This window comes from Vicugna pacos, chromosome 28 (genome assembly GCF_048564905.1).
Source record: "Vicugna pacos chromosome 28, VicPac4, whole genome shotgun sequence".
NCBI classification, from domain to species: domain Eukaryota; kingdom Metazoa; phylum Chordata; class Mammalia; order Artiodactyla; family Camelidae; genus Vicugna; species Vicugna pacos.
This window is the reverse complement of record NC_133014.1, coordinates 6,722,206-6,747,857: the sequence shown is the minus strand read 5'-3', so window position 1 is coordinate 6,747,857 and position 25,652 is coordinate 6,722,206. Positions and strand designations below refer to the sequence as shown.

General features: G+C 45.0%; 1 protein-coding gene across 1 annotated transcript in view; it reads right to left on the bottom strand.

Moving 5' to 3' along the window:
- AFF3 (ALF transcription elongation factor 3) overlaps positions 1–25,652 on the bottom strand; it is a 428,458-nt gene that overhangs the window by 338,438 nt on the left and 64,368 nt on the right. Inside the window, exons 4-6 of the mRNA XM_072951324.1 lie at positions 8,379–8,499; positions 7,101–7,413; positions 6,586–6,971 (exon numbers count right to left, since the gene is read on the bottom strand). Of these exons, the coding sequence (XP_072807425.1) occupies positions 6,586–6,971; positions 7,101–7,413; positions 8,379–8,499 (820 nt within the window). The remainder of the gene's footprint in view (positions 1–6,585; positions 6,972–7,100; positions 7,414–8,378; positions 8,500–25,652) is intronic.

Here is a 25,652-nt window from a genome sequence, read left to right as displayed (position 1 = left end):
GTCCTGAAGTCCGACTTTGGGTCAAAATGGAAAACTGCCAAGTCCGGGGGTGACCGGCAGGCCACTGGTCCCGGGTGCAGCCCGGAGTGGAGGGTTACCCAGCAGAGGGACCCTCCACTCTCACGGACCACAGAGGGACCGACGACGCGCTTCCACGCGTGGGTAAGTGATTCCCCCGCGCAGCCCAATTCAACATGCTATTTAATACCTTGTGGCTTCAAAGAGCTATTTCAGTGAGTCATTCCAAATACTCGCTACCTGAACGTTTCAATATTTTTTCTCAGTCCTGGTCTTGCTGATTGTGTATTTCATTTAACTGGAAATAAAGCTCAAGCATGACACATTCCAATGCAGATAATAATAGCTCAGAAAAGCCAAATATACCGAATCAGAGGGAAATTCGATCCCAGACTTGGCAGAGGAATCTCAGGAGGAGGCTAGGCGTTAAATAAGAGAGTCGTGTCACTCAGGCTCTGCTGTATTAATCCAGGATAATCTCAGTCTTCAAGATTTCACGTACGTTTAACAAATAAACACAAAAGAACTTGCAGAATTTCATTCTTCTTTCTCCTCTCCCCTCTCTTGCTGCTTCTCTCTCCAGCTCACGTGCACATACACATAAAAAAAACACTTGCACGAACATCCTCACTTTTATATCTTGTTTGCTTTTGTTGTTTCAGAGGCATTTCAAATAAGAATCATGTAGCCAATGTTTTCCGAACACTGACTATGATATCACTGTGCTAAGCACACTGCAGACTTTATCCCACCTACTCCTCCCTCGGGTAACTCGGCCAAGCAGATACGATCATTCTCCCCGCTTCACAAGGAGAGAAACAGAGGCAGAGTGAAACCACTGGCTCGCGGCCACGGGGCTAACAAGTGGCAAGACCAGGGTCAGAGCCTATTCCTTGCAGGTGTCCAGAGTCAGGGCAGCCCCACCCCCACCCCGTGCCCGCACCTGCCCTGTGTATCTGGACACGTGCACGTCGTTTCTGACCACGAAAGGATGAAACACGAAAGAAGAGGCTTTTCCCACTGGGCTGTGCAGCGACCCATTTTCCAGGGTCAGGGAGATGCCAGACCACACATCACCTTTCAAGTGACTTCAAACTCACGGGCCTTGGGCTCTTCATTAGCCTCAGGCCTGAAGTCAACACTCACAAGGTTACAGCTGAAGAGAAAACAGCCCAGCATCTGCCCAGATGCTTTCCGGGACAGGAAGCTTTATGAGAGCGGAGACAGTGCACAGGGAAAAGAAGGTGGGGCGTGCCAGCCGCCTCTGTCCGGGTCCTGCCCTCAGCGCCTCCATCGCTGGGAGTGGTTTCCCACCTCACGGCTGGAAGGCTCGACTTTATAATGTGCATCTGAAGGAGCCAGAGAGGAAAAGGGACAGAAAGGGACAGTGGCACCTTCTCACAAGAGGACACAGGTTAATATGCTTTCTTCAAATTTTTCAATTGAAAAACTACAAGAACAGAAGCTATTTTTAAGGGATTGAGTGCCTTCATTTTTACGGCCCCACTGGCTGGACATAAAAGTTCCAGAATATATGGGAACATTTCCACCTGCCAGCCTTCATTATGACCTTCTGGAGGCCCCATCTATAAGACAGAAAACAAGTGCTTTCATCCTGCATCTGAGATCAGTCGTGGGGCTTCACTCCCCCAGGTCCACGTCACACCAGTTCTCCGTGTCCTCGCTGAGATGGCGAAGAATGTGTTATGTGGAGAGGAAGAAGCCCAGAGCGTGACCATCTGTGCTGTTACTGAGTCACACTGTCCCGCAGGACGTGGCCTCTGTGTGCAATGGGTGAAGGAGGGTGGAGGTCATGGGGCTGGGGGATCCAGGCACCCCAGGATGGCCACAGACCCTCATTCCATCAGCGAGCAATCAGAGAGCATCTTTGAGCTGAAAACATTAAACATTTCAAAGGTAGTTAAGAAATGCAGACCAGCATGAATATGTAACGTACACACTGCTTGGCAGGTGCCTTTATTGTCCAACAGGCTGGTGCCGACTTTAATTTGGAAGAAATCCGTTTTCATACCAAGGTAACCAAGAGTGACAGGATACAGCAAGCCTACATCATTTATCTTCTGTGAACTTTAGAAAAAAAAAAAGAAATCAGTTCATTGCTTTTCTAGGAAGCTATTTTACGAAATCATGTTGCTTTATCTTTATTTTTTGCTCTTATTCGTGGTATAAATGGTGATTTAAAAACGCCCGTCATGATAGTGCTATGATGAATCAATACATCTTCAACTATTTAATTACTTCTAAGACATAAAAATCTGAGCAGCCAAAAATGCTCACTGTGTTCTTGCGGATGAATTATCAACCAGTACTGAGACTCCTGACACGCAGCCGATTAACTGATACCCAAATTCAGATGTCTCTTCCCTCATCATAAATGACAGGCAGCTGACACTGTTTTCATTCTTTCCCTGGTTCTGCAGACGCATTATTTCCCCAGCTGTCCAAGCCCTCTGCAGGGGCAGTTTACGTCACTGCATTTATGAAATTAATAGCAAACAGGAACGAAAAGGTGTATTTTTCCGGGTGCCACTGCTGACGCCGCCACGTGCTAAACGGACTGACTTCGCAGCCTGAGACCCGTGTTTTGTCTCCACTGCACTGCATATCTGGTGTTTTCAGAGCATTGCCCCATTTTTGCCTGGCCTACAGTACCTCACCTATAAATATGCATTTTTTAATACTACCAATTTTGAGACTAATATAAAGCACTCTTTTCCGATCTGGAAATGATCATTTTAGATGATTTCTTATCTTCTTTCAACTAACAATTTCTTATTATTTCATGAGCCAAAGACAGGCACACTGTGAACAAACAACGTACTAGCCCCGGGGTCCCTGGAGCAGAGATTCCTCCGAGGCCCCAAGAAGGGACTTTGCAATGTGTTTACGTATGTTTTTGTGAAAATTTCAAGCATAAAATACTTCTTTTTTTTTCCCTAAAGAGGACCCTCCCCCCAAAGACGGTCTAAATTTTAGGTCCCACAATGTGTATCTGCCCCTCTCAGTTAATGATGAATTACATGCTACACATTAGGGTAAAAATATTAATTGTGTCTGTGTATGTGTGTACACGCACCCGTGTGCATATGTTTGAAACAAACAAACAAAAATTCACTTCAACTCCAAATAAGACTCAGTGTGCCCCACCCTAGAACGTTCTAGAATGCCCACTTCAGCCATTCCTGAAGTCTCCTGTCTCCTACCTAATAGTAGTCACCCTTCCAAGTGGCAGCCCAGGGAAGGCTCACTTAATGAGGGGTGGCGTCGAGAATGAAAGACTCAGCTGTAACAACAAAAATATGTTTTTCATTAAACACAAAACTGAGCTGGGAAAAGCCAGCCAAGAGGCAGGTGTATCAGTTAAGGAATTCCCTGGAGGTCTCTAACTTCCACATCAAATTGCACTGAATTTCTCTACACTAATTGCCTATTATTGAAGACTAAAGAATTATCACAAATAATTCGCCACGGCGGCAGATCGAGTGCAGATGTGTGGGAAAGAAGGAACAATTTCTCAAGTGTGAACTCAGACAAATGAGATTCACAAATTCTCAGTTTTTGAAAGTAACACAGCATCTTTTTCTCAGATCAGGATTCTGAAGGTGAGGGAATTTTCCCGGGGCTAGAAGCTCAATTTTAAATTTAGTTCGGACTGTGAGTGAGAGAAACTGCCAATTAAGAGCTAAGTGCTGGAGTCTGTCCAACTCGTGCAAGTTTCCTGGAGGCAGAGATCACGTCTCAGATCTTTTTTCGGTTTCTCACACCATGTTATACGTAGCCATTGATTTGATTGTTTTCACGAGGGATGGCCCTGCAAGTGCCACACGGCTGTATTGTCACCTCCCTTGTCTTTCTGTTATTTTCACCTAACACTTCCTTTTAGCCCCCAATTCTTCACACTGTCTACGTCTAGCTTTGCAGCTAACGTCTTGAAAGGACAAGTCAAGAAGCACAAGTTCCCTTCAGGTCATTTCCTCTGTAACTTTTCCTTAAAAAGCACATTTCCGATCTCAGTGGAAATCAGTGTCAGTGCTACAGAAAAGGTATTTTCATACAGGTGGTATATGTGCAAAAAATATATATATATATATATACATATAGGCATTAATATTGTGTAAATGATTTGCCACACTGTCTTATTTCCTCCAAAAAAGAAAAGCAAGTATTCTCCCCAAAGTAAAATCTGATTACATGAGAAGACTCTTCAGTTTCCACTATGATTTGTGGTTTTATAGACATGGCCTGTAAATATTGAATGGTGTACCTGCACAAGGGATTTCTTAATCTCTTGGGGGTATTGTGAAAAAAAACACACACGCACACAAACAACAACAATAACAAAATCCCTTGGATTCTGAAGGATAGGAATGCAACCTTCGAATGTGCAGGTACCACCCTACTGCCAACTGGGAAGGAGCGATGTTATTATGAAAGTGGGCGGATTAAACACACAGGTGTTACAAGATTCAAATTACCATAGCAGCCATAATGTGCAAGCTTTTTGCTAAAATAAGGACTTCATAACCTTCCCCACCAAAAAAAAAAAAACAAAAAAACAAAAAACAAAATCACGCCAATTATAATTTTGTTTTACAAACAACTCTTCTTTTCACCTCTTTTCCATCAATGCACAATTGGCCTCTCGGAAGTGTACAGTATAGAATGTCTGGAGGGGCGCAGGCCACTCCACGTGGGGGAACTGAAAGACATTCTGTGTAAAAGCTCTCATGCCTCTCCGCGGGACGCTCCGCCTCGGGCATTTCCCTCTCTGTGGTTACCGAGCACTAGCACAGTATGTCCCCCATCTGCGGTCCACTTGCAGGAGGGCATCCTGCAAGTGTCCACGGGATCAAGGACATCCCCCAAAGCCTAATGAGTCCTGGAGAGTTGTCCTCATAAGGCGGTGCCGGTTGTCGAAAACTGGCTTTCAACCAGAGTTTTATCAACGCGCTGGGTTCCAAAGTAAATAAATTGTTACCTCATAAACGGGAAGTTTCTTTGGTACATAAAAATCATTTGAACAAGGACACCCTGGCGATTAAAATGACAAAGGGATTCCTGGCGGTTCCAGTCACCTCTGTTCAAGGACAAGCCATGCTTTCTCGGCCAGTCTCCTGTCTGTTATCACCATTTGATGGTGACAACAAAAATCAAAGAGCTGGATGAATACAGCTTTGCCCCGGGGCACCTGTGTGTTTCCTACAAACTTTTAAAAACATAAAAGCTCACAGAACTTCCATTTTGCTTCTGTGAATTCCTAATGAACACTTTCTGGGCTCCATCATAAATGAATAATCAAAAGAAGTTACTGGTATACATGTCACTTAATTTCTCATTAGAACCTGTGCAAACAGCTCAGAGGAGTAAGTGTGTCTTCTGTGAGGGTAACACACTGATCTTCCAACTGGTGCTTTCGGAGGTGAGGACTCAGAAACGGGTAAGCTCAGCTTTGTCAGACATGCCACAGGAAATGTCAAGTCATCTATTTCATTTGGTCATTAGATCAAATAGAGATACAAATAATTTTCTGGCCACCGTGTTATTCCTTCTTTAAAAAAGAATGCGTCAAAAAGAAAAATGAAACTGAACAGTTCCCGAGTACACGTTCTAGAAGTCACGCTGTATTTTAGCGGCCACACCGAATCACAGCAAAGCAAAAAAAAAGACAGCAGGCAGGTTTCCTCCTCGTGCGCATTTGACAGCTGTCATCAATTTGGAATACAGCATGCGATGTGCCTTTCTGAAAGGAAAACCTCCTTCTCCATCCAGATTTACTGTTCAAGAGACTTGTCATGGTCTCTCTGCTACCTTTGTGACCATGATTTACTTGTTTTGAAGCTGAATATTCCATACACCCAATCTACATATTTTCTAGTGCAATGAATTTCATAATAAACTCAAAATGCAAACCAGAAGATTCTGAACTATAAGATTTCACTCTCTTCCTACGACCTAAGATCATGTTAACAGGACAATGAGAATACTTAGTTGATTCACGTCAACAAACCCGGATTCTAACATTACAACAGGGATGGGACACCCGATGCATTTGAATAATCACCATATTCAACACTGAATCATTTAACAATTACTTTAAAAATCACTATGAGGTCTACCTTGTGATGTTTATCCTGGAACATTTCAAAACTGACAAAAATGTTGAATTTCTGAACTGATTTACGTAAATATTAACCTCTTTACATACGCAAAGCTTTGAAATACTTTTATTCTAGTATGTAATATCTCCATCAAAGCTGGTTTATTCACCAAAAAAAACGCCCCCAAATCCTTGAACTATATTGAAGGAGGCATTCCTTTCTGAACTAACACAGACACACCACAACCACATTTATCGGTTCTTAAAAAATTCTGATTATAATCGATTCGTGATTTTAAGAAATCAAACTTTATGAGTCCATTCTCCTGTGTCAATTACAACAAACTCGACCACGTGAAACCAGTCACACAGTGAACTAAACAAACACGGGAATTGAATTTCCAACTGGAACTACTCAGACGCATGTAAGTGGTGTTGAGAAGACTCACCTCTCCCTGTTTGGGGATGCTGAACTTGGCAAGCTTGGCCTTGGCTCTGGCGGACTCTGGCTTGGCAGCTGGGGCTCCCCGGTGTGATGGGCAGTGCACGCTGGTTTCCGTGGATGATTTAAGCTTCGGAGACTCATCGGGAGCCTGGTCCTGGCCGTCCATTGGCCGCACATAGGCGGTGGGTTTCTGCTGGACCAGGCTAGGTTTCGAAGCCAGGGATGGAGGAAAGTTCTGAACACAGTGTCCACCGCTGCCGTGCTTGGCTGCCATAGCTGGGGGCCTTTCCTGGGTCTGAAGACCCACCTCGACATTGCACACCTGTTTGGTCCGCGGCTGCTGTCTGCCGACACCATCTCCGAGCAAGGTCCTGAGAGAGCCCTGTGTTGCTGAGTTGGGAGAAGAGGAGGAGGAGGAAGGTGAGGAGGAGGGGCCGGACGCATAGGGGCCAGGGTTTTGACTAGGGTTCTCTGGGTGAGGGGATCTGTTCAAATCAAGCCACTCGGGGTCATGCTTACTTGCTCTCTGCTGGCCGTCGGAGGGCTGGTGCCCAGCCTTCTGCCAGCCCACGGTGGCCCGCTTGCTCTGCTGCCCGGGGACAGCTGCCGGCGAGGAGGACGCCGCGCTACAGACGGACGCGGGCTGGGGCTGGGCCCTCGAATCTGCAACGAAATGCTCGTCAATCTTGTTCACGGGAGCCGGAGGGACCCCAGGCTTGGGAACGCCCACGAGGTGAGTCTGATTGGATCTATCCGTTAAAAAGTCTTTCATCTCATCATAATTGCCTAACGTGTTCTGGATCCGGTTAGAGAGCTCATCCCCCTTGTTAGTCTGGAGAGAGAAAAACATGACACCCACAACCTTGTTAGAGACAACAAACACCCTGGAAATCACGAATGAGGGCCGCTGGGGCTCGCGGAGCCAGGGCTGCCACGTTCAGGACGAGAGGTGAGAGGTGACATCAAAACCGTCGGCGTCTCTGAAGACGCCCGTCAACACTCCGGATCTTACCAGGGCCTGAGAGTGCATAAATAAGCGATCTGTCTTCGGCATTGTGCTGCAGCTAAGGAAATCAGAAAATTCACTACTGCAACTTCACAAAATGGTCTGGATTAAGTCTTTCCAGGATTGGGTTTTCTTTTTCTTTTCATCATCCCATTGCAAGCTTCCTTTGAAAATTCAGATTTGGCTCAAATTGTTTTGCCTCCAATTTCTAAACAGAATTATTCTTGTCAGAAACCCAGAGGGACAGACAAAAGGAATCAGAGTGGAGCACGGGGCTCAGTCCACAGGAAGCCACTGGCTGGAACCATCCACAATTCCAAGCAGCACAAGACATGAGTGAAATCTGGGAAGATACTAGGTTATTCTTCTGGCCTTTGGTATAAATGAGAAACAATCCAACAGTTTTTTTTATCAGTCCTATCAAGTACCCTGCTCCTAGTGTGACCCATCTGTGACAGGTAGGTAACCCAAACTCTTTTCAGTGTTTTGTCTCCTAACGGCTTAGAAAACATAACAAAGGGCACTGACTTTGAAAATCAAGGCAGAGATCAAGTCAATTATCAATAAAAATTACAACACACTGACCTCAATATTAAACAGAAGTTGTGTCTTACTGAGGGGCTAGCCAGGAAAGACATGGAGGGAGACACCAAGATTTGTAGGGGAGGCGCCCATCCTTAGGGGCTGAGCTGTCTGAAATCTGGTTGGCCAACTCTGGTCGTCAAGACCGCTGTCCCGCTGGGTTAGAGGTCGGAACGAGGGGTGGGGACGAACAAATGGAGGCCATCTACCTTGTAGGGTTCACTGAAGAGGGAGTAACTCGAATTAAACGTGCCATCGTCCTGTTGAGTTTCCTGATTTCTTCTTTCTCGTTCTTTCCTCCGTAACACGTTTCTATCTGGTTCATAGACGCTGCGTCAAGGAGACAGAGAAGAGAAAAACCACACACAAAAAATTAAAGGGAACGCCCAATATAACGTCCGCCTGAGTGCAGAAGTCTGGTTCATGGACAGATGGTGATGGCAACAGAAACACGGATCAGATTCAAGCCAGTCTCATCACGCAGCATGGCTCAGTGTCTGACGATTACATTCTTTGGCGGAGGGAGGGGGAAGGACAAGTTCCAACCAGAGCTGGACCTCTCTGCCTGATAGGTGAAAGCAGAAATACCTAAGCAGCTTTGACAGGAGAAGACTGAAAGTCATCTGAACGCAGACGGTAATTACAGGGATGTGTAAATAGAAATTATGAGTGTATTTCCTCTTATGACAACAGCCCCAGAGTGTTATATAGGAATGTGCCCATTCTTTTTTTTTTTTTTTTTTTGGATGGCTGTGTTTCTGTAGTGATTCTTTCATTAACCAGCTCCCTAAAGAGCTGTTAAAACTCCATGCTGCAGTGGTTTTCACAGTTACGAGCTTTCTTCTGATCTCAGTTAATCAGTCAAGTCGTCAAACTCCTACTGAATCAATTCTTCCTTCTGATATATTTGACACTCTCCCCCTCCCTAACTATGAAAAATGGGTGAGGAGGAAGGGGTGCAGGCAATGAAGGGAGAGGACGGAAATTGAATTACGGTATGTCATCAAGGTACGCAGCCTTTTTGTGGGAGAAAATTAATATCTACTCTTCTAAAATATAAAGTGACCAGAAACCAGATAACCAGGAGGACCAAGGGGAAAACAGTGTCCCTTCCTCCTAATGGGGAGAAAATAAAGGGGCCAATTCAATGCATAACAAGGAAGTGATTCGTTTACTGATGGAAGGAAACAGACTTTTTTTTTCACTCACTAGACAGACAAATCTGGCCCCAGTGTGGACAACAGAGCTAACAGTACACAAGTCCCTTGAAAGGAGCATTGTGCTCACTTTCTGGCAGAAGCATTTAGTTTAAGTGACCTTGTCATCATTTTGCTTAAAGCTCTGCTCGGTCTAGCAGACAGATGCTGGCGCTGGGAGTCAGGACAGCCATTGACTGACTGTGGTCCTGCCGTAACCAGGGACGTGCGTGTGACAGCAGAGCCACCTCTCTGCGCCCCATTGTCGTCCTGGTGTTGTCACGAGGTTTAGACGTGAAGGTAAAAGCCTGAAAAAGGCCTTTGGAGTGGCCTCAGGTGCCACAAATCCAAGGTACTGCTATTAATGTTGTTAATCATGAAAGCATCTGAGGGTTTCAAGAAACTTACAAAAATAGTGAGGCTTGGGAGCTAAATTTCTATCTCAAGTAAAAGGGCATATTTGTGCCATGTAGCTGGGGAGAACACAAATAAACTGATCATCAAATAAATACTGCTTATCTTCCTAGCTCTGCCCGTGTGGCCAGAATATACTTTAAAAGGGATGGTGCTAAACATGCTTCCGGCAAGACCTAAGGCATTTCACTTAAATTTCAGATTAGGGAAGGTTAAAATACCCAGATCATGTAGCTTATTAGCATTTTAATTCATCCTGAGTCCATTACTCAAGGTTATTAGATTTGGGAGTCCAACCAATGACCTTCATGTATAAGGAGGCTGCAGCCCCAGCCTTCCCAGCAGAGAGGCTCACGCTCCAGTCCCAACATCACTGAGAACTCTCTGGGGGGGGCCATGGTGACAGCGACTGGCAGAAGGGAGGCACGAGATGGAAATGACGCTCTCATGCACAGAATCAGGCTTCAGGTTCAAAGGAGAGGGTGCAGTTGTCCTGACCCACTTGCCGACATCTGCCATGTGAAACCCCAGCTTTCATGAACATTTCATGGATTTCAAACATATACCACTCAGGGGACACACAACTCATGCTGTGGATGGGCGTGAGGTAGGCTTTAGCCAAGGGAAGAACTGCAGGTTTACTACGGCCTGGCTAATTTTTGGACCAAAACTAGCATTTACAAGCAGAAAAATCAGCTTGCATGGCATGCAGCGTAAGCCTTTTCCTCTCTGGTACGTGGGGCACCTGCTCAGGGAAACACCGACTGTGTGGAACCCCGCGCAGAGAGACCCACAGACATGCTCACTGTGCTCAGCCAGGTCAAGCCCACCAAACACACAAGGCCGGTGTGATGCACGAAGCGGCCTCGGGTAACATGGAGCAGGCAGGTGGTCCCTCAGGATGATTCCCCGGCTTCTGAGAAGACCCCCACACCCAACAGAATACCTCCTGCATCTGCTGGCTGACGACTGAAACTCCACAACTAGAGAGTCACTCCTCTGGCTTAAGATGTCTTCACCCCTGTAAGAAACGGAGACACCACAAGAAGGGAAGACACTTGAAACCTGCTCAGCCCTGGGTACCATGGTGTGCAGGAGTTTGTTGGCTTTTATCCCAAAGGCCGGGGGAAAAAGGGCACAAGGGTATCAGGGTCCAAAGGGGGTCCAGACAGGACACGTGATGAAGAGGGGAGGGACCACGTAGAGCATAGCAATGGAGACACATTTATAAACCCCACCTACTTTGCAATGTGCCTTCAATGTTTAAGACAAAGGCATTAGGATACAAGCCAAAATCCACTAGGGAGGTCTCAGACTCGGCATTTCCAGGGAGTAAAGATCACATCCAAACACGGAGGAGATGGAGATAAAGGGGAAGTGCTCCTCCTCAACTAAACCTGCCTCATTTCCCATCCCCTTTAAGCTTGAAGGTCATCAAAAGCCCTTCAAGATGCAGACACTGCTAGCTAACGCTCTCTAATGGGGTTCTGCCTGCACACCCAGCCTGTGGCGTCCAGTACGAAGAGGACCCAACACCCTCAGGACCACCTACACATAAGCCCCAAACACAGAAATGCACAGGCCACCTTCCACGGGACCGCCAGGATGCTGGTGCCACGCAGCGTCCTCCACACCATCCGATGAAACCAGAACAATCGAAAATGGCAACCATCCCCCTTCTCCCAAGGAGGGCAAAGAAACCCAAACAAGAGGCAATACTTCTTGGATGTCTTCCCTTGGGTTTCTCTTCTCCTGCCTTGGCAGGCAGCTCTGTAGCTTCCCCCGAGCATTCGGCCCTCCTAATAGGAGCCCACCCACTCCTTGCCCTTAACTAAAACCACAACCATGTGTCCTGTCAGGTTGAGGAAGCTGAAATGTCACCTGCTTAAAGCAAATGTCTTGGTAAGAGAAAGTCTGGACTCGCCACTTCTCATCTCTCCCTCAGTGTCTGAACTTTTATCCCTTCTACCAACACTAAATGTTTTGACCCATAAAGATGGTACCTTATTGACACATGCCACCAAGTACAAGCGAGATCTGTGCAGGTCCTCGCAATCCGGGAGAGCCCCTTTCCCTGGATGGTTCACCACTGAAGCACCACCCTCTTCCCTCCTCTGCCACTCCAGCAACATGAGTGCCGTGCCATCTGCTTTACCAGCAAAGGAGCCTTTCCCTGACATGCTGAGGGTCAGGTCAGCTTCCCTGAGGGTGGCTGTACAGAATTCCGATTCCGGGCACGCAGATACGTATGTTAAACTCGGTAAGAGCCTCGTGTTAGGAGTTATGTTTCCTTGTTACAGCAGGTGGTAACATTGTTATCCTCTGTACCGTTGTTTCTTACTTCCGTGGAAATTACAAGAATCACACTCCTCAAATGTACGTCACCAAATGTATTTATCAATTTTGCATGAAAGTAGAGGCAGTCAGCCACTACGATACTATTCATTATTTATTGCGGATGCAGAGCATTCCCAGAAAATAAAGCTTGTTAATCGACTCCTTCTAAAAGATGTATTTATTTAAGAAAAACAGCCAATGAAAAAATGCAGTAAAAATCTATCCCATCATTTCCCATTTAGTTGTTTTCAATCTCCAGCAAGTATTCTGTAGGGCTCAGGCCAAAGCCAATCATGCTGGTTAAGGGGGAATGGACTCTCAACGTGATATTATCATCATTTCCAAAATTAACCTATTCTTTGATTATACGGTAATAGCATGGAATTAAATAATAGGAATACCTCTGAGCCTAATTTGAGCTCCACTGAGCTCAAAATATTTCACATATATGTCCCTTACTTCTCCCCACAACGTCCCTTGGAGAAAGACAAGTTGCTATTCCTAAGTTAACTTTTTTAAAGATCAAGGAACTTAGGATAAGAATTTGGTCATCAAAACAATGTCATAAAGAAGGCATCACGTGAAAGGAACAGCCACGTCCAAGGTGCTGTCTTCATGTGTGTCCAGAGAAGAGGAGAGACCTACGAGCCAAGAAGTGGCCATGCTTCCCAAATCCTGCTGTCCACAAGCCCAGTGTAAATAAGGCGTGAACGTGAGCCTCAGTGAAGCAACACAGGGTACGTGAAACAAAGGGAAACGCCCTCTCATCCAGATAGAGTCCAAAGAAGAATTCTGGAATAAAGGCTGGGCTGTTATCATTCTGCCACTCCCAAAACAACAACAGATAAAAATCCGCCTCTTCCCACAGCACACATACAAAAAGGATATCCATGTAGCACAGAATAGTGGAACTGAGGACAAACGAGTGAATAAAGAAACCACAGATTCTAATGCATGCCCACTAACTATTTACAGTGACAGGGAAACAACCTAAATGTCCATCAACAGACAACTGGATATAGAAGAGGTGGTATATACACAATGGAATATTACTCAGCTATTAAAAAAGAAGGAAATAATGCCATTCGCAGAAACACAGATGGACCTAGAGATGATCATACTAAGTGAAGTAAGTCAGACGGAGAAAGACAAATACCATATGATATCACTCATGTGTGAAATCTCAAATACAATACAAATGAACTTATTTACAAAACAGAAGCAGTCTCACAGATGTAGAAAATAAACTTACAGTTACCAAGGGGGAAATGGGATTGGGGAGGGATAAATTATGAGTTTGAGATTAGCAGACATGAACTACTATATATAAAATAGATAAACAATAATTTCCTACTGTATAGCACAGGGAACTGTATTAATAGTTCCTGTAATAAACCATAATGGAAAAGAATATGAAAAAGAATAGATATGTGTATGTATAATAGAATCACGTTACTGTACACCAGAAACTAACACAACATTGTAAATTAACTAGACTGCAACAAAATAAAAATTTTTTTTAAATAAAGTAAGCCAGCTGGGGTTGACAGTATCACCATTTTTACCAGATCCTACGCATTTATCAGCCAGCTCCCATCTCTGCTCAGGCTGCCCTCCTGAGGGGGAGGTACAGGAGCCAGTGCGGTGCTCCCTGCAGCTGAGCCCCAGCGAAGACCCAGCAGACCCAGATGGTAGGAGAGACTGCTTGCCCACTTCCTGCACTGATCCACACCTGAACACTCACTTCAAACAAATGGCATCTCCCACGAAGAAGGCTTTCAGCCAAGGGCACATTCAGTTAATTGCACCCTTTGACGAGAATCATCAAAGCATCTTATTCTTAAAAAAAAAGAAAAAAAAACCCAAAACATTATTCTACCTGCTGGTGTACCTCCAGGGTTGAGGTCTAGGAAACAAGTGAATTCAAGAAGAGAATGAGCAACCTCTCACCTATCTTTTGGATAAAGTTACAATATTCTCCATGTTTTAAAAATATTGTCCTCTTCAAGTAGCAGAAATGCAATTCACTGTAGTCCAAAAGCATTTCTGACGGCCTCCTGAATGCCGCCATGGTCGATACTCGGGAGATCATTGGGGCTGCAACCAGCCCACCCTGCTGCTGCGAAGCTGACAGTCCGGGGGATGAGGGGGAGTGGGGAAGGGAGGGGGGCTTCCAAGCAGAGAACATTGGCAACCCGGGGTTGGGGCCCTGCAGAAGGGAGCCCCAGGAGCCAGGATCGCTTCCTGCAAGAGGTCTCCTTTGAGCCAGGTCTTGAGAAAGCTGTGGGTGGAGGAGGGGGAGGGAAGAGGAAGGGCTTAGATGTCCAAGATGCAGGGATCACTATTAAGCGGTCTTTGAGAGTATTCGGAGGAGGAGACTTTTGCTGTCATCATACCATCTTACTTCGTTAACGAGTTGGAATTCCACATTTAAAGTTTTATTTCTTTGGTTTGCCCCACTGCTAAACTACCTCGTTCTAATTAAGTTTTTCTCACCCCTTCTTGAAAGCAGGCTTGGTTTGGAGGGAATAAATGAAGGGTGGATGCAGGGAGAATAAAAAGGCACCCAGACACACACTCCCTTCCTTGACAGTTTGATCAGGGCTGACCCAGAACAGCTGGACCCTGGAGGAGACGATCTCAGGCCTGGGATGTTTACAGTCCTGGGACGCCATGTGCTAACCTGCCTGCGGGCTTGGGCTGGTGGTGGTGGTGGTGAGTACGGTAGTAGCTGAAGACCTGATGGGGAGTGAGAACTGGCCAACAGTGCATACCACAAACCCTTAAATCCTACAGAACATCACCATGACCCTTCTCACTTACACTAGACTTTTGCTTTGAGTCATGTAGTTCAGTCCCCATGCCCGTTCACTCTCTTTCCCCCTCAAGCATTATGGCCCTGGTTCTCCACGAGCTTTGTTAAATGAGACACTCCCCATGGCTATTTCTACCATGGACATCTTTCTTCAAAAGGTCAGTCCACCCTGATTTGTTTGTCTCTGACCACAAAGGCTGTCTCCATCTTCATTCCATCCTGAAACTCTTCCAGAGCATTTACACATCCCTGCCTTAGGGCTGCCGACCTGTTCTACAGGAACAGGAACAGAACTGGGGGTGGTTTGCACCATAGTCACTTCTCTTGTGTCACAGCTTTCGTGAAATTAGGAAACTGAAGGGAGTCACAAAGTAATGACCACCCCCAGAAAAATGCAGTCCGTAAATATTCGAAAGAAAAATAGCCTTTTTGGAATGATTTTACACTACCTGCTCAGATTCATCAGGCCCATAATAAACTCTGCTAACACCGACTACTTTATTACTATACACAGCCACCATATGAAGGACTGCAGGTGCATCACTTCATTCGATAGTCTTTGAAACCCCAAGAGATATTGTCCCCGTCCACCGAAGAAGAAGCGAGAGGCTCTGAGGTTAACTCACTTGTCCACGCCCACAGCCAGTGAGCGACAATGCTTGGGTCTGAAGCCAGGCAGTCTGGCACCAGAGACTGGATTCCTAGACTCTGCTTGCCTGGCTCCCTGGGGAACTTGCTCACTGACAGGCTTTGACAAATGGTACCCTCATCCTTTGTTAGGAAATGCCAGGCAGAAGGGTGTTAATTTTGAGATCATGATAATTTTGGTTCATTCTTCTAAGATCTGCTAAGCCTCCTTGCTTGATACACATGAACCTTTAAGGACTCTTCCAAGCCTATAAAATATAACAGGGATAAGCAATTCAAATAAGTCAGCACCAACAATTAACTAATACTCCAGCCCGTGAATCCTGTGCGGTGAGCTCCTGGAGAATTATGGAATACCGCAGTGAGTGCATCTCATAGCGCGACCAGCAGAGCCGAGTCGCTTCTGCAGTATGGGACTGGACACTTACCGGTTCTTCACTGACCATTTACTGAACCTCAGCTCCATTTCTCACTCAGTGGAAATGATGACTGCTCCCAATCTCTCTTGTAAATATGCTCCAGTGAATTTCGAGAGAGATGACAGATAAATGACAGCTCTGCATTTCCAAGGGTTAACCGCTTCTCCTGCGGGACCCTATGTCTTGGTGCCGGGAGAACAAGTGTCAGGTTCTAATGGAATTGTTCTGTGATAAACCACCAGGCCGGATGACAAGCAGCTTTCAAAGAGGCTCTCCATATAGTATAAACAGCAGAAGTTAATTTGAGTTTCTTAACAGGACCTTTTTGCTTTCCAATATAAAAGTGCCTTGGGAGGAAGCAATTACTCTGATTTACCATCTTCTCCTTGGTAGAATATAAAGACACAGCAGAGCCTCACAAAAGCAGTAACTTAACCAAATGAGACCCACCTGCAAAGTCCCTACTACGCTGTTTCACAGAGCCGACTTGCACCTGGGGCACAGAGCCGGTGTCAATCACGGCGGTCCGTGATGAGAAGGGTGCTTACTCACTCCCAGGGCTTTTCATGTGAGCCAGTGAATTACTTTTCCTCCACCGAGTGCTCAGTTACATTTCACTTTCACTTTGCAGCATCGGTTGCTCAACTTTAGCGCCTTGAAATCTGAAAGCCATATGCAGGGAGGGCCCTATTTTCCAGCACGCCTGTGCTGTAACCAGGACGCTCTCCCACGCCCCATACAACCCCCGTGTGGTCACTCGGGGCATGGGTGTGGCGCCCACATCGGAGGGGCAGAAGGGTGGCCGGGTCCTCTCATGTAACCTCCTGACATCTCCTGACACTGGGTCAGGCTCCTCGGCAGAGAAAGCCCTGAGACCCAAACATCAGTCATTAAAGAGTGACTCATGCTCTTCCTGAACCCAGCTCCCCAACTTCGTCTCCTTCTAGGGCCACTACTGAGATAGGCATTGACCGGCTGAAACTTAATTTCTGGAGGCTAGTAAGAGTCAGCCTGGGCGACTGTTACCTGCTGACCTTAATTAATGGACCTGTGAGGTACAGAACTAGCCCTGGGCGAGAAGGAAAGCAAACAGCTCCCTTTAGGTTGAGGTGGGTTAAAGGGACAGGCACGTCCTCAAATACCTTCCGACGGCTAAGCTGACAGGCCGACCAGGAGAGTCTTCCGTGTGGACGACACAGACGGAAACTATGAAAATGGACTTTATAATTCGTCTGGGAGGAAAGGAGACCCTGTTTTGGAGACGAGCAAGGTCTGTTTCGGTACAGGGCAGTTTATCCAGCTTGGCTGCAAGTCTTGGTGGGTAAAGCACGCAGGAAAGAGGGAAACAGGACAGTGACAGTGCTCAGGACCCAAAGGGAACCCAGAAGTCCCCCGAAAGGACGGAGCCTCACTGGCCCCAGGCAAGCAGGGCTGGAGCGTGAGGCCCAGGGCTCCGTCCTCTGTCACAGAGGATCAGAAGCCCCTGGGCAGATGGTCCCCCAACTTACTGTCCTCCGACCCCCGCCTACCTCACCTGACACCTCAGACCGCCTCCTCCTCAGCCCTCTCAGAGGGCAAGTCCTTCGTCTCCCCAGGCCGACTCTCCCGCCTGGGCTCTGAGCCCCTTTCACCCCCACCCTCCACCTTCCCATAGATCCGTGTTCCCCTATTCAGTCTCCATCTGGGTCTCCTCGGGGTTCTCCTCTGCAAATAAACCCATTCAAGGCCCTCTTAGCTTAAAAAAGAAAGAGAACAAAGCCCCCCACCACCGCCGACCCTCTCCCTCCATCACACTTTCTCTCCAATTCTTGGTTTTCCTGAAGCCCTGTGATCTGAGTCTGCTGTCCACAACAAGGTCACCACTTCCTTATGGGACAATCAATGGACACTTCGCTCTCCAGCCTCCTGCATGCACGGCTTACAGCGCCTTTCAGAGGCTTTCTGCCCCAGGTGGAGTGGTGCTGCCTGCCTGTTCCTCTTCCTGGGCTGTCCTTTTAAAATGTACTGTCATCTGGGTTCTAGGCCTGGTCTCTCCCTGGGGGATGTCATGCATTCCTTGCCTACAGGTGCCATCTTTAAGTCGATGACATGTAAGGGTCCAGGACACACCCATTTCTCTCGTCTCAGCTCCAGACCCAGTCCAACCATCCACATGGTCTTGTCGAGTCAGGTTTCCCATTGACACACACAGCCCAGCAAGTCTCCCGAGCTCATTCCGACCCCTGACCCTAGCCTCCGCCTCCACTTCTGCTGCCCCGATCAGCGGTCGGCACCACTACCCAGAGCTGCTCAGATCAGAAACAGGGCCATCAGCTTGACTTCATCTCCCAGGCCACTGCCCCGCATCGCCAATCAAGCCCCAGTCCTGCCAATCACACTCCAGTCTGTCCCGCTCTCTCCTCCACCCAGGCCACCCTTAGCTCTCCCCAGACCCCGGCAGTGCCTCTTAAAGGGTCCCCCAGTGGCTCCTCCTGCCCTAGTCCCATTGCTCCTCCACAGTCAAGCCAGGGCGGGGTTTCTAAAACAGCAGCTTGATTACATCACCCCTTGGCTCCACCCTGACCATGCACCAAATTCAAATCTGGCATCCAGCGCCCTGCAGGACATGTCCCCTGCTTATCTCCCCCACGTCAGCCCTCATCCCCCACAATCTCGGTGCCATGATGTTTCTCTGATCCTGCGTGTGTGCTCTTCTCAGAGCCTTAGTCACCTCTGCTCTCCACCTGCCTCCCTCCTCCTGACCCTGAAGGTCTCAGCTTAGTGATGCTTCCCCTGCAGAGAAGTTCCCTCACCCACTAGCAGACCCAAGGCCTGACCAGGGTGCTCTTCTAAACCCTCATGGAAACCTACGTTCTCCTCCGCAATCACATGTCCTGTACTAATTATCTGAATCCTCCATCAAATGGTCAGTTCCAGAAGCAGAGGACCTACGTGTACGTTCTGTATTTTGAGCACCTGGAACACTGCCTAGGACAGAGTGGGCAATGACAATAATGCTTTAAAAACAGATGCTAAAGAAAGGAGAGTACAGCTCAGTGGTAGAGCGCCTGCTTAGCATGCACAAGGTCGGGGGTTCAATCCCCAGTACTTGCATTAAGAAACAAATACATACATAAATCTAATTACCATCCCGCTGGAAAAAAAATATTTTTTAAAAGAGATGCAAAACATGTGATTTTTTTTTCCTCCTTCCTTATCAAAAGTTAGCCTATACACACACCACAATTTGAACAAACAGAATGAAAACCCATTCAGAGCCTGGCTCCTAAAATATTCTGCGTGGTGACAGAATATAATCATGAGAATCATAATAATAAAAATAATATTGGGGGGAGAGTTCACAAAGAAACTTGCATTTGTTGTTTATCCCTCTCAACAAGCCTGTTACATACCCCTTATTTATGCAAATATTCAAGAAATGAGTATGTATTTATATATAATGAAATAAAGTCTGTGTGCTGTGAACGTTCTTACACTCATTTTACAGATAAAGGCCTTTCTTCAATGAACAAGTGGGGCTTAGAAAATTTAAATGATTTACCTAAACAATAGCTGTTAGAATCAAAGTTCTAAGTTCCATGATAGTTCTGGATATTAATAATGATTTAAGGTTTTAAAATAATATATTTTTATTCAAAAAATTTCAGTCAACACTCACTATATACAAAGGGCCAGCTAGTCCATGGCCCCCACCTCAACACAGAGACTCCATGACATTTCTCCATCTTGCCAGGGTGAAAATTCTGTAGTCAATTAAGCGTGACTTGGAGGAAGATGCTGAGAATTATGGATTATTTGAACTCTACTGTTCTATAATTCATTCCGTGCTAGTGACACTAAAGATGATTGATTCTAAATATCCATATAACACAGTGTCAGGAAACCACGGGGTCCTCCCATAGCTAATGTATCACTCACAAGTTCCCAATTTCAACCAGACATGCAATCTATCATAAAACTATTTCATTTGATCCCCAGAACATTAAGAATATTATGTATGATGGAGCTGCCTACACATGATGATAATTATCACAATTCTGGGAGAAATGTTTCAAAGAGGACACTCAGTCTATTCTGACAACATATTTGCTTCACGTTATGTTAAAACGTCACCTTCCCTCTCTCCCCCACTCCTTGCTCTGTCTCTTTTTGTTTCCCACGTACACCGCTATCCAGAGTAAGCCCAATGTCACAGGCAATGAGAGTTGCTCTGTGACAAGAAGGTGAGTTTATTCATGTGAAGAGCGTGTGTGAAGAAGGCTCTTCTTTCTCCGAACGCCGTGCGGAGAACAAGACAGGTAATCTAGGGCAGGTGGGGCTGGGTGCACAATGGAGTGGGGAGCAGGGAAGGGGCATCTTGCTTCTCTCATTGGCTGATCTGCGCCAATTCAAAACCCACCCGCCTCCCGCTGAGTCAGCAGGAGGACACCGCTCCGTGCGCTTCCATCCAGACTTCCCAGCTTTCCAGGCCCTGATGGCTCTCTTTCCCCTGGACTTCAGAGTCCACACCTCTCAGGATTAGCCGAGAACAACGCTGGACTCACGGGAGGCACTCGATTACCATTTGTTGAAAGAACAGATGGATGGAGAGATGAACGAATCAGCAACTTCCCTTCCCAGTCACCCCGCCTTTCAGTGAAGCCCGAGAAGCAATATGGTGAGTGGATGTGTTTGGTCTCTAGGGACAGGAAAGCACGCACGTGCTATGACATGTAAAGGCCCTTCAGGTACACTCTGAAAGCAGCAGCCCGAAGGAGCTGATACTGATAAAAGCTAGCCTTTACCATAGAATTTTTTTTTTTTAAGATTTGCACAGAGTCATGGAAGTGTCATGTCGTCCTTTTGTAATTAAAAATCAAGAACATAGAAAATATTGTTAACATCTCAGCGGGAAACGTACCAGAATTTACTGAGCTTGAAGCTTTTTTTCTTTTCCTTTAATTTTATTTTCTATTAAAGTGTAGTTGATTTACAACGTTAGTTTCAGGTGTGCAGCAAAGCAATTCAGTTATATTTATACATACAGACATATATATTTTTTCTTTTCAGATTCTTTCCATTGTATGTTATTACAAGAAATTGAATATAGCTCCCTGTGCTGTACAGTAGGTCCTTGTTGATCTAATTTATATCTAGTGGTATGTGTATGTTAATCCCAAACTCCTAATCTATCCCCCGCTCCATTTTGGTAACCATAGTTTGTTCTCCAAGTCTATGAGTCTATTTCTGGTTCATAAACAGAATTTGTAATCATTTTCTTTTTAGATGCCACATATAAGTGATGTTATATATTTGTCAAATAAGTAGCAAATGATTTGGTCAGCTTGGAATAACAGAAGAGAGAAGACACACAAAGTCTCTCATTAAACAAGACTGTTTCCTCCCACTGGGTCCAGAAAGTCCAAGGACTCTCCTCTACATTCGTAGGCATGAGCATTAGGCCAGGAGACTCCCTCAGAGATGGTCCAGCCGTGGACAAGCTGGAAGTAATCCACGCCGCACCTCAGGTGTGGTTAAATAAAACCAATCCACATGCTGAGCAGTAAGCCAACACGGCCTTTGAAAATGTTACAGTGCTCTGCCAAGGTGAAATGTCATTAAGAGCTGGATGGAAAGTGACTAAAATACCCACAATGCAGAAAGAAACACCACCCCTTACCCATCTCTGACAGGTGGTCTGAGCAGGAAGTCACTAAATGCTGACTTGGACTCAGGGATCTCATATCTAGGAATATACGAGTCCCATTTAGGATATCACTGCAAAAACCAATGATTAATTAAATTACAAAACAAATACAAACATCACTCCTGGGACACTGGTTAACAAATGACAGTACCTCATACAGTGGAAGACTATGTAGCCATTGGATGGGGTGGATCTAAATGCACAGATATGCAAACGACCCAAGACATGTACCTAAAGTGACAAGAATACGTCGTAGAAGAGAAGGATGATATAAGCTCTTACACATAAAATAATGTGCATGTGCTTACAGATACATAAGAACGTTTAAATAGTTATCTCTGAGGTAATGATGGAGAGGTGGGGTGAGAAGAAATTTATAATCTTCTGTCTTCCTTGGATATTGTACAAGTGAGTATTGCTTTCTGAATAAATAGCATTATATTTTAAAAATATTAACAGGGTAAGTTTTCACTTGTTTTTCCCCTTCTGAACTATCTGGAAACATGCAAAATGTACAATTAAGGCAACGATTAGTAAATACACCAGGATCCTGGCTCTCCCCACCTGGCCAGGACTACTGTCTCCATGCACCCTGCTCCTCACCTTCCTCCCCAAGGCTGAACTAAACCAATCTCTGCACACACCTAACCTACAGACTTTAATCCAACCCAACTCCACATCAAGCAAGAAGTTTCTGAATCTCTCAGTATTTCCCCTGTGCTCAGGCATGCAAAAAAAAAAAAAAAAAAGAAGAAGAAGAAGAAGAAGGAAGGAAGGAAGGAAGGAATCACTATATCCAACCTGAGAGCACGTAGCTCTGACTGCACCTGTTCCAGTACCATCCGGGTCTCAGACAAATAACCTGCGTGATTCTCAAAGGCAGTTCAGAATACACCAGTTCATCTGATAGCAGCTCTGGGAATTTCTCTTTATGAACTCAACTTGTCTCTTCTTCCAAGAGATATAGAACGTTGAGACTATGAACCTGGGTGCAGAGGCGTCTGGGACTTTCAATTTATAGTGGGATAACAATTTACATCAGAAAAGGTTTATTGAACCGCCAAGGCCCTCCAGGAACTCTGAACTCTGCTCTCCTGGCTACAGATTTATTAACTGTCCATTCCCCTCCCTTGGCCATCCCCTCCCCGCCTCCAAGTCCCTCCTACCTTGTAACTTCCTCAGCACTCTTTCTAGTTTTTGTGTGAAACTGTCTGCTTGTCTCTCATCTAATCAAACTTCGCTGTTTGAGAAATACTATTTATGATATTCATTTCTCTTCAAGTTAGTCAAGAACAAATTAGAATTTTAGATAAAAATGAACTGTTCTTCAGAGTATAGTGTACTTTTCCTTTGTTTTAAATATTTATATTTTAAGCAGCTGTCTCTGACTAGAATTTATAAGTCTTACAGAGCAAGAAAATGATCATCAATAAATGCAACAACATCTCTTAGCATTAATATTAGACATGTTACATTCTCTTAAATATTCAAGGCTGTGACTAATAGCATCTCCTTATACTATAGAAATATTGCTAATTCTGCAAATCCAATGTGCCATTTCCTATCCATGTCCATTATTTGACCTCGCATACTAAATTCACAAAAGAAATAATAATATGTGAAAACTGCACATCTTCACTAATAAGAAATGCAAATTAAATCAAACTGAAATCATGTTTACCTAGCCAACTGGAAGAGATTTTTTTTTTAAACAAGTTGGAAAGATAATATTCAGTCCTGGTAAGTGTTGGGTAACAGTGGTGTCTCCCACATGGCTTGGAGGGAGCACAGATCAGAACAAAGTTCTTGAAAACAATTTCAAATTTTGTAATATCCATTTGGAACCTTTCAAAAGAACTGCTAACCTGCTGATCTCCTTCTAGGAATCTGTCCAAAGAAAATCGCCAGACATACAGAGACTCACATAGATGAATTTTCACTGGAGAAATGTATAAGAGGAGGAAGCAGAAACAATCTCTTGGGCAATAATCAGAAAATAAAGAAATCATGATTTATGTTGTAGCCATAAAACTCATGTATTTCAATATTATTTAATGACACAGGAAATGCTCATGAGGTAATATTAAATGAAAAACCAGGATAAAAATTATTTAGGCAATGTGATAAAAATCCTGTCAAAATTATACAAAGGCACATTTGTATGCATGTGTGGTATGCATATACATGCAAACCTACTTAAAGAAAAGAAACTAAAAGAATAACATGATGTTAACTTTGATTATTCCTGAGAAATAGAAGAAACAAAACTTTCTTTTTCCTTTGTTTTTACTTAGTATGCTTAATACTTTCTATTAAACATTTACTATTCTTCATACACATTAGGATGGGTACTTTAAAAAAAAAACAGAAAATAGCAAGTGTTGGTGAGGATATGTTAGACTGGGGCGCTGGGCACGCTGTTGCTGGGAATATCAAATGGATACAGCTGCCGTGGAAAACAGGATGGCGGGTCTTCAAAAAATTAAAAGCAGAATTACAATATAAGCAAACAATTCTACTTCTGGGTATACATCCAGAAGAACTGAATGAAGGTCTCAACGAGATACCTGTACATCCGTGTTCAGAGCAGCACTATTCACAACACCCAGTAAGTGATGAGTGACTGGGTAAACAAAATGGGGTCAATACACACAATGGAATATTACTCAGCCCTGAAAGGAAGGAAATCCTGATATGTGCTACAATGTTATGGGCTGAATTGTGCCCCCCTCCCAAGCGCCAAATTTATATATTTAAGTCTTAACCCCTAATACGTCAGGATGTGACTGCATTTGTAGACAGAACATTTCAAGAGGTGAGTAAGTTAAAATAAGGTCATCAGGGTGGGTTCTAATCCAATCTGACTGGTATCCTTATAATACAGGGAAACCTGGACACACAGAGGAGAAGTCAGGGAGGCCTGTACATGAAAAGCCTGTGTGAAGAGTCGGCCAGAGGGAAGCCATGTGCAAGTGGGGAGAGAGGCCTCAGAACAAACCAAACCTGTGGACACTATGATCTTGGGCTTCCAGCCTCCAGAACTAAAAGAAAGTAAATTTCTATTGTTTAAGTCCCTAGTCTGTGGTATTTTGTCATGCAGCCTCTGCAAACTAATACATACAATGTGGATGGACACTGAGGACACTATGCTAAGTGAAATAAGCCAGATTTTGGTTTCTAATACCATTCTCCAATAAAGGCAGTCAGGGCTTCTGGGAGAAATGGCTGATTCTAAGACTGGAATGGAAAATACACAAGATGAATGTGATGCAACGTGTCGCACCAGAAAGCAAGAAAGTGTTCAAAACACTAACAACACCACGACCATGAGTATATGTCAAAATGATACAGGAGTCACCAGAAAGGGTTTCCAATGGCCAAAGCTGGAGAAATTTGAGCAGAAAAATAAAGAGGCAGTACTAGATCATAACCCAAGCATAAAAGAGATACCCACGAGCCCGTGTTTATATAAGCAAATGACTTAATTAATTTATTAAGGAGAAGAGATCAAACTCCCATGCAGAACACCTCCAAATAATTTATGTAGCTACTCTGCCTTTAGGAAGGTGGCGTGTAAGTCTATGCTGCTTAACAATACAGGTATGTGCAACAATATAAATCCATCTCACAAACACAATACTGAGTGAAAGAAGCAACACAGAGGATACCTACTGTGCGATTCCACCGTATAATTCATTCGTACAATGTGCAGAAACAAATAAACTTAAACTTCAGTGCTGGAACTCAGAATACCAGTCCTCTCTGGAGAGAAGGGAAAGTATAATGACTGGAAAGATGCCCAAGAGAGAGTTCTGAGATTCTGGCCAACATTCTACTAAACTTAATCCATGATCAGTGCTCTGTCGATTATCTCATTATCTCAGTGACTTACAACTCGAGCCTGATTTGGATGAAGCCAAGTTCAGCTCAGAAAACAAAAACCCCATATTGATTTTGAGGAAACATAT